Consider the following 10,632-nt stretch of genomic DNA (forward strand, 5'->3'; position numbering starts at 1 on the left):
TTCCTTCCACTTTAGTCATTCCAACAATGGACTCATTTCTTATCATCATCGTCTCCTTTAGCCTATCCATTATCTTGAGACGTAAAACTTAAAAGAAAGATTTCCAAGTTCTCTTTCGAATGACAAATTATTCATAAAGCAACTCAAACGCTGACGAATAGTGAAAGTTACTCGACTGAACTCTTTACTCCAGAAGAAACAAGAAGATTTGAATAGAGCCTAAGAGAAACTTTAGCTTATCGCAGTAAATGTGCTTCGTGAAGAACTTCAAACGTTAAAGGAAAGCTCTGATCAGGGTAGTGTGTAAGCTAAGTTTAATTTAGAGCAACTGCTTAACTATAGTAAGGAAAGGGTTAAATGTAGCTCTGACAAAATCCGGAAGGGAGCAATTTTTCAATACATTTCTCTAAAGGGTATTGGAGGTGCACTCAAGAGGATTTGTAAGACTTCATGTAAGAGAATAGTTGATAGATACGTAGATTTAATTTTAGAGGCAAGTAATATAACAGTAGGAGATCGTCTTCGTTCATTGATTGTAGAAGAAGCACCAATCAACCCTAAGGTTATCTATAATCGAACACTTGATGCATTCTTCGGTTATAAAGAAACATCTCATTCTTTATAAATAGCAAATAGTAAAGATACCTCAACAGAAAACGTGTAGGAGCATATTGAAGTCCTTGAAAGGCAAGTGGCGGATTTCCTCTCCTTTGTTTTGCTATAAAACAGGATTTCAACCTGAATAGTATTTGCGACTCCCGATTTCATTCGGCTCTGATTGGTTGAGCAAGTCACATGACCCGATCATGTGGTATGACGTCATAAGGTTTAATGCCCTCAATTTTGGCAGGGGTATCTTGGTCCACCCCGTAAATTTTGACAGGGGTACCAAGGAGTAACCATCTTAAAGGTGGGAAATTGCCAAATTAATGTTGGTATGGTAGCATAGGACCAGAGCATGTACCTCTGTAAGTTTTAGATGTGCATCTATTTCTCAAATTACCAAAAATTTTTATTCCTAAGGTTTTTGAAACAAATTATCCCCTTTGGTGAGATCTTGTTACTTTATGTGGTTATATGCGAGTGTGAGGAGTACATAAAAAGGATTTCCAATGGAGCACCGTTTGGAATTTTGGGAGAGGTACATTAGCTCACCCTTATCTTTGCAAATTGCTCAATTTAAAAATTTGTTATAGTAATATAGTACCCTCATAAATACCACTATAATTTTGGGTGGTCCATCCCATTCCCGTTGATGGTTAAAATTTTGCCAAAAATGTAAATCTCGGAAACGATTGAACCTATTTATTTCCTTTGATGAAGTCTTGTTACCTTATATGACTATATGTGAGTCTACAGGTGTCCATTTTCTTTCATAATCTATAGGTAAATTCGCACACCTCTGTTGAAATTAGGGAAGGGTACATTTGCCCACCCCTTCAGTATTGGATATATCCCAATTTAAAAATTTGGTATAATAGCATATGACCCTAATAAATACCACTATAATTTTGGGTGATCCATCTCGTTCCCATTCATAAAATAAAACATTGCCAAAAATGTAAATTTCGGAGATTACTGACCCAATTTATTCCCTCTCATGACGTCTTATAACCTTATATGATTATATGGGTGTATGCAGCTGTCTATTCCCTTCATAAGAAATTAGTATATTGATCCACAATTTCGGAAATTTGTGAGGGGTATCTATAACTAGTCTTTTAATTGGGAAGGATCAAATCAGTAATTGGTAGATGCTCTCTAGGACCCTAACAATTATAGTCATACATTTGGTTGGTCCATCTCCTTCCATCTGAATGTTAAAAAATTAGTACAAATACGTGTTTGTCACTAGGTTATTTATTAACCCAATTTATTCCCTTTCATTGTGTCTTATTACTTTATATGGTTATACCAATAAGTACAAGGGATCATTAGGGTTTAGAAAAGACAAGGGTACATTCATAGAACGTCCTTTGATTTTGACAAGGTTACACTAACTAACTCCTTAAATTTAGGAATTCCTAAAACCAAACATTTAGTAAATGTTTTCTAGGACCCATTTTAAATTTCTTAGGCCCGTCTCGTTCCCTTTCATGGGGAAAATTTTCAAATATTGGTACAGTCAAATGATAGGTCATAAACCAATGTTTTTTTTGAGACCTTATAAACTTGTATCGTTATATGTATGTGTATAGGGATCCTGGACATGGGTACATTGATACAACTATCTTAATCTTTTCTGAGGAATACTTAGGATCACTTCTTAAATTTGGGAATTATTAAATGACAGAATTCGGTAAACATTTGACGAACTCTAATGTTGAGTGGTGTTGCCCATTCCTTAATAAGGGTAAAAATTGCCAAAAATTCAAATTTGAATTCACTGACTTGTTTTTTATCTTCTTACGAGGGAACCTATCCAAGTGCAACTCTGACTTCGAGTCGAGACTATGGTCGTTGGATACCTTGTCCAAAAGAACATAACACGAAAAGTGATACATCCTCGATCGCAACCGTTGCAAAGATATAAGCGTGAAAAGTTAGAAATTGAGCTCCATACTATACATTATAAAGTCAGCTTCCGGGTCAGATTTTTCGGAAACGGTCAGGTAAGAAAACGCAGCGAATACATATCAAATTAGTGTTGGGAGCCCACCAACATTTGAATGAAAAAATGTTGCCCCCGGGGCACTCGCAGGTTCCCAGGCGGGGTCCAACTCAAAATTGGCAAATGGAACCGGGGGTCAAGTAGCATATTGTATGAAAGCTATTGTTAAATAAAAGAATATACAACAAATCTCAACTCGCTATGATGACCCTGTGCAAACAGGCAACTGGTCAAAATGTCAATACAACCTACATCAGACAATATATGACCACTCTTCTAAATCCGTTAAGTTGAGATTTGTTCTATCTTCTTTTATTTAACAATAGCTTTCATACAATATGCTACTTGACCCCCGGTTCCATTTGCCAATTTTGAGTTGGACCCCGCCTGGGAACCTGTGAGTGCCCCGGGGGCAACATTTTTTCATCCAAAAGGTGGTGGGCTCCCAACGCTAATTTGATATGTATTCGCTGCGTTTTCTTACCTGACCGTTTCCGAAAAATCTGACCCGGAAGCTGACTTTCTAATGTATAGTATGGAGCTCAATTTCTAACTTTTCACGCTTATATCTCTGCAACGGTTGCGATCGAGGATGTATCAATTTTCGTGTTATGTTCTTTTGGACAGTATCCAACGACCATAGTCTCGACTCGAAGTCAGAATTGCACTTGGATAGGTTCCCTCGTTAGATGAAACATAATAACATATGATTATATGGTTAAATACATGGCTAATACTTTGTCTAATATGCTCTATCTACATTTTACACTAAACGTTTGACTTTATAAGTGTAAATTTGGCTCGCTTTTATTATTCCTTTCAAAGGGTCAAGAATTGCCAAAAATTCAAATTAGAGGTTATTGACCTGGTTTATTTTCCCAGATGAGACATAATTGCAACATTTTATTATATGGTTAAGTACATGCTTAATACTTTTGTCATATATAATTTATCTATAACTTACACTGGCATTTAGACTTTACAAGAGTAAAATTAGGTGGTTTTGCTAATTCATTTGGCAAGAATTCAAATTGGAGGTTATTGACCTGAATTATCTCATTACGTGAGGATCAATGACAACATGTGATTATATGGTTATGTAAATTGTTAAAACTTTTATAACTTTATCTACATTATGCACAGCAATTTTGACTTCACAAGAGTAAATTTTGTTGGTTCTGCTTATTTTTTCTAAGGGTAAACAATTGCCAGAATTCAAATTGGAGGTTATTGACCTGGTTTATCTTCTTAGACGAGACATAATTACAACATATGGTTATATGGTCAAATACATAGTTAATATTTATGTCATATATGCTTTATCTACATTTTACACTGAAATTTAGACTTTACAAGTGTAAATTTAGCTGGCTATAATTATTTCTTTCTGAGGGTAAACAATTGCAAAAATTCAAATTGGAGATTATTAAACTGGTTTGTCGCCTTAGGTGAAACATAATTACAACATATGATTACATGGTTAAGTACATGGTTAATATTTTGTCATATATGCTTTATCTACATTTTGTACTGCAATTATGACTTTAAAAGTATAAATTTGGGTGATTCTGCTTATTCCTTTCCAAAAGTAAACAATTGCAAAAAATTCAAATTTGAGGTTATTTAACTTGTTTCTCTCCTTAGATGAGACATAATTACAACATATGATTATATGGGTAACAACGTGGTTAATATTTTTGTCATATATACTTTTCTACATTTTACACTGCTATTTAGTATTTACAAGGGTAAATATTGTTGGTTGTGATTATTCTTTTCTAAGATCAAAAAATTGCCCAAAAATTCAAATTGGATGTTATTGACCTGGCTTACCTTCTTAGATGAGACATAATTAAGAGATATGATTGTATGGTTAAGTACATGGCTAAACTATTTGATAATATACATTATGTACATTCTACACTGCAATTTAGACTTTAGAAGTGTAAATTTGGTTTGTTAATCTTATTAATTTCTAAGGGTAAATAACTGCAAAAATTCAAATTTTAGGTTATTGACCTAGTTTATGTTCATAGATGAGTCACAATTACAACATATGTTTATATGTTTAAGTACATGATTAATATTTAAGTCTTATGTGCTTATCTACATTTTCCACTGCAACTTGGACTTTACAAGTGTCAGATTGACTGGCTGTCATTATTCCTTTCTGAGGGTAAAGAATTGAAAAAAATCAAATTGCATGTTGTAAAACTGGTTTATCTTCTTAGATGAGACATAATAAAACATACGATTATAATGTTAAATACGTGGTTAAAATATTTGTCAAATATATTTTATCTACATTTTAAACAGCTATTTAGGCTTTACAAATGTTAATTTTGCTGGCTGTCTTTATTCCTTTCTAAGGCTAAACCATTGCCCTAAGTTTCAATTGGAGGCCATTGACCTGTATTTTACATTCTTAGTTGAGACATAATTAAAACATATGTTTATATAGTTAAGTACATGGTTAATATTTTTGTCATATATACTGTATCTACATTTTACACGGCAATTTAGACTTTAGAAGGGTAAATTTATGTAGTTTTGATTATTTTTTCAAAGCGTAAAAATTGCCAAAATTGCAAATTGGAGGTTATTGACCTGGTTTACCTTCTTAGATGAGACATAATTACAACATACGATTAAATGATAAGTACATTCTTCATACATACTTTTTCTATACTTTGCGCGGCAATTTAATATGTACAGGTGTAAAGTTTGTTAATTCCTCTTATTCCATTCTAAGGGTTAACAATTGCCAAAAATTCAAATTGGAGATTATTGATCTGGATTATCTTCTTACATGAGACATAATCACAATATATGATTATATAGTTAAGTACATGGTAAACACTTATGTCATACATGCTTCATCTATATTTTACACTGCAATTTAGATTTTACGAGTTTAAATTTGGTTAGTTCTTCTTATTCCTTTCAAACGGGAAGCAATTTTCGAGAATTCAAATGGAGGTTGTTGACCCGGATTTTCTGCTTGGAAGAAACATAATTAAAACATATGATTATATGGTTAAGTACATGGTTAAAACTTTTGTCATATATACTTTATCTATATTTTACACTGATATTTATACTTTACAAGTGTAAATATGGCTGCTCTATTTTATTCTTTCTAAAGGTAAAGAATTGGCCAAACTTCAACTTGGACGTTATTGGAGTCGCTTATCTCCCTAGATGGGACATAATTACAACGTACGATTATATGGTTAAGTACATGGTCTATATCTTCGTCACATATACTTTGTCTACATTTATAACTGTAATTTAGACTATACATGTGTAAATTTGGTTCTTTCTTCTTATACCTTTCTAAGGGTAAACCATAGCCAAGATTTCAAATTGGAGCTTATTGACCTCGATGAGACGTAATTATTACATATGAGTATATCTTTAGTACATGGTTAATACTTTTGTCATACAAACTTTATCTACATTTTACACTGCAATTTAGACTTTACAAGTGTAAATTTGGCTGGTTGTGATTATTCCTTTCTAAGGGTAAAAATTGCCAAGAATTCAAATTGGAGGTTTTTGACCTGGTTTATGTTCTTAGGTGAGACATAATTAAAACATATGATTATATGGTTAAGTGAATTGTGGATACTTTTGTGATATATACTTTATCTGCATTTTACATGGCTTTTCAGAGGTTACATGTGTAAATTTGGGCGATTCGGATTTTTCCTTTATACGAGTAAACAATTGCAAAGAATTCAAATTGAATTTTATGTTCTTAGTCCTGGAACAAATTTGGCTATTACTTCGAAATTGCAAATCTAAGGATCATATTATAATTTCATGTTGTGTAGGGCTAAAATAAATCGGGCATATGGGGTAGCCGGAGTACATGGTGTACTTGCGGGACTAGATGGAATACGTAAAATGCATACCCCTTAATAATAAGCTATGTATCCTTAGACTTTGCAAATTTTAAAATTTTCTTTTTCAAATATCTGGCCCATTTACCGAAAGCGGAATAACATTTGAAAATGCTCCATAGATTAAATATTACCTTTCCATTTCCAGGTACACCTCCTCCTACGCCAAAAATGCTACGCTGGTGGTTACATAGTGCGAATAGTGAGTTACAAAATCGCCTGCTGTAGATTTTTACATTGTATATCTGATACCACATGTAATTCTTCAGTAACGAATTTACTTTCAGATTAACATTGTTGGAGCTTTCGCTAATTGAGACCATCTTTTGTGACTATGTTGTTAGTTATTCTCACTTTTGTTAAGAAAGCACTACCATATTTCCCAAATAAAAATGTACTTGATATTTGGTGTTCACAAGTAGTCCCAGTGCTTTTTAAGTGTCCTTTCCTTCATTGCGTGATTGGTGATGAAGTCGGACGTAATATGCTTGCTGGTTTAAACACAGAAAAATTTGTTAGACCAATTCTGGATAACATTTCAACAACCCAAAGTGAAAAAAATAGTTCGCTTATCATCACTTCTCTAACCTATTAAGCTGCAAAATCTTGAAAATATAAAATAAAAAGGTACATTTTAACTGGGATATGAAGTTGAAATTATAACATTTGTACAATATGGATGTATATATTTGTAGTTTTACTAAAGTACAATGACAATGCTAAAAACAATATTCATACTAGTGTACTGTAAGGCTTGATTCTTATACCATACGAATGCAACCAAATATAAATTCACTGTATTTAAATGATTACAACTTCAGTTTGCACACAAAAGTAATACACGAGAATAAACATATTCACAAGGTATTTAGTTGTAAATGATTGTGATACGATGGCTTATTGTTTATGCTATAAGTATGATTTTCCACCATGAATATGGTCCAACAAAACTTCATGTTCTTGCCTCCACACTCACACTGTTCACAAAACAATAGAAAAGCGTTAAGCAACTAGAACACTGTTGCCAGCTAAAGGCACACACACACTGTTAAATACACAAATAATCTCAAACATATTCCCCCTGTTAGTCAGCTAAGGTCTGACCAAATAAAACAAAATGATACATATAAAAAACGAAACGAACACAAAACTTGAAGCAGTGGTACAAGTGTACTTGATTTTAAATTACCAAAATCTCAATTCTAATCGTTGTTATATGGTAATGAAACTACTTTCTTGATGGAACATTTGTATGGTCCAGTTGTAGTACGAGCCGTCACTACACGAACTTTTCCTGGGAACACTTTTTCAATGATGTCTAATTTGCACTGCAATGCAGGAACGTTGTCTTCAATCAGCAAAACTACATCTCCGACCTTGAGATTATGTTGCGGTGAAGTTGTTTTAGAGCGTTGTTAGAGACCATGTAAATAATCTCGGAACCTTCTCCTCCAATTGTGTTGTTTTAGTTGTTGTATCTTCTGGCAACGAGATAAGCATTTGTGTTGTAGATCGGTGAGGCTAGGCTCTGGTAAAGCTGTAAGTTCTTTTCCAATTAAAAAATGTACAGGTTTGAGAACACAGATGTCGTTAGGCTCACTTGATAGCACTGTATGTGGTAGAGAGTTGAGATAGGCCTCAATCTGTGTGGATAATTTAGCAAACTCTTCATATGTTAACTCTGCACCTTTTTTAATACGAACTAGATCATATTTCACTGATTTGATACCGACTTCCCATAGTCCTTCAAAATGTGGCGAATTTGGTGCTATGAAGTGCCACTGAATTCCGTCAGTCGATGTAAAATCATGAACTTGAGAACTAAAAGGATCTGATGAAAACAGATGATACAATTCTTTCAATTCGTTGTTGGCTCCAACGAAATTTGTGCCATTGTCGCTGTATATATTGAGACGTCTTCCTCGTCTGGCTATGAATCTGCGTAAAGCAGTTATAAATGACTGTGCACTAAAATCTGTTACCAATTCCAGATGTATTGCGTTGGTGGATAAACAAACAAATAACGCAACATATGCCTTACGTACAGATCTATTTCTAACTGCTCCTGATATTATGGAAACCGCTCCAGCGTAGTCCACGGCTACGTTTAAGAATTGCCTGGCTTGGTGCACACGAGCTGCTGGCAACTGTCTCATAAGTTGTTTTGAACCACTGGCCTTTAAGTTAAAACACGTCAAGCAATGATAGATAACTTGTTTTATTACATGTTTGCACCTGATGATCCAATATTTCTGACGTAGTGATCATATTAATAATTTGGGTCCAGCATAAAGTAACCTTAAGTGTTCCGCTTCAACTATAAGTTCTGTTAAGTGTTGATTTTAAGGCAGAACTATTTTATGTTTGGCGTCAAACAGAAGTTGACTATTCTGCAATCTTCCTCCAACTCGGATCATGCCTTCACTACCTAAAAATGGATGTAAATTGTTCAATTTACTTCTTGGAGGAACAATGTTTCCATAACTAAGATGCTGTAATTCGCCGTGAAATTCCATTTATTATGTCCATTTGATGCAAATATGGAGCGTTGTATGGAGTTATTGTACTGAAAGACCTTCTTTTAGTTTGTTTTGCTTGTGTCTGATGTTATGAACAAAACGTCTACAATATGCTATTGTTGTAACTAACCTTGACAATTTTGAGAATCTTGTTATGGTTTCATTGCACCAATTGTCTAAAGTGAGTGTCAATGTTATGGTTCCCTTACTCTCTAGAACTTGATCTGGTTGCAATGAATCCTTACTTGTGACTGACCAATTAGATTCTAAAGCCATTGTGGACCGTGCCACCATAATGAATTGTCCTTTATGGAAACTGCATCTATTCCTCTTGAAATCAAGTATCCATGGTTGTCTGAAGAAGTTACATGTTTCCAACAGCTAACGTCAGTTAAGTCTTGAATTTGAGCTACTCTGTTGGCGACGAAAGGTTTCCATTTGTTGCACGGAGAAGCTAGCCAGGCTAACACAATTTGGGAGTCGGTCCAAAGATGGACGCTACGTATGTTCAAATTTAAAATTTGTAAAATCTTGTGAACTAATTTTGCCAAAAAAAACTGCTGCTCATAACTCCAGACCTGGGGGAGTGATTTTCTTGACTGGAGTCACACGTGATTTAGCACATAATAACTTAACTGATATTTCTCCTTGTTGATTGATCGATCGAATATACACCGTAAATATAAGCTCCATATGCTCTTTGAGAAGCATCTGAAAAACCATGGAACTGAATCTCCGCTATGTTTCCTTCAACGAGTACATATCTGTCGAATTTATTCTGATTGATTAATGGAAGTTGCTTGTACAATTGAGTCCATTTCTTTGCTAATTCCATTGGTATATTGTCGGCCAAATGAACCTTTTGCCGCCACAATTCTTGCAAAAAATATTTTGTATAAAACGACAACTGGGGAAATTACTCCTAATGGATTGAATATAGCGGCAATGATTGAAGCAATCTGGTGTTTAGTAATGCACTCTTGAACCTTCACTGTTAACGTCTTGCTTTCAACGAGAAATATATCCTTGTCTAGATGCCATGACAATCCTAATGCTTTGACGCCTTGGCCTTCGTGGAACTGGATTGGACGCTGCACTTCTCGAAGCTCTGGATGAGATGGATTCAAGTAACCTTGGATCATTCGAACTCCATTTCCTATATGTGAAACCTCCCTTTCCCAGTAACTCTATTAATTGCTGCTGGACCGCTAGAACTTGCTGTATGTTGCTCATGCTACTACAAACATCATCAACATAGAACTTTCGACGTTATATTTTTGCTGCTACAGGGTAATTATGTTCTTCTTCGTCTGCTAATTGCTGTAGTCATCTTGTGGCCACAAATGAAGCACATACCGTACTATACGTTAGTGTTTTCAACTCAAAAACTTGAATATTTTCATTTCTAGATCTTCTCCACAATAAACGTTGTAATGCCGTGTCTTCTGAGTGAACATTGACCTTGCGATACATATTAGCGATATCTTCAGTGAATACTACCGAATGAGTTCTAAAGCGCAAAATGATAGAAAAGAAATCTTGCTGTATTAAGGACCAACTAAGAGAATGTCGTTGAGGCTTTTTCCACTGTCAGATT

General features: G+C 34.5%; 1 protein-coding gene across 1 annotated transcript; it reads right to left on the reverse strand.

Annotated features, from left to right (window-relative positions):
* Positions 1-7,931: 7,931 nt before the first annotated feature.
* On the reverse strand, positions 7,932-8,672 carry LOC145670169 (uncharacterized). Its single transcript, XM_081738542.1, has one exon. It carries the CDS (start codon positions 8,670-8,672, stop codon positions 7,932-7,934), a length of 741 nt encoding a protein of 246 aa, XP_081594668.1.
* Between the last annotated feature and the right edge of the window lie 1,960 nt (positions 8,673-10,632).

The sequence above is a fragment of the Thermobia domestica genome, chromosome 14 (assembly GCF_964235325.1).
Source record: "Thermobia domestica chromosome 14, izTheDome1.hap1.1, whole genome shotgun sequence".
In the NCBI taxonomy this organism is placed as follows: domain Eukaryota; kingdom Metazoa; phylum Arthropoda; class Insecta; order Zygentoma; family Lepismatidae; genus Thermobia; species Thermobia domestica.

Bases quoted from the DNA above. Each gene is read 5' to 3' on its own strand.
- LOC145670169 (XM_081738542.1), bottom strand. From the start codon at position 8,672: ATGAGACAGTTGCCAGCAGCTCGTGTGCACCAAGCCAGGCAATTCTTA.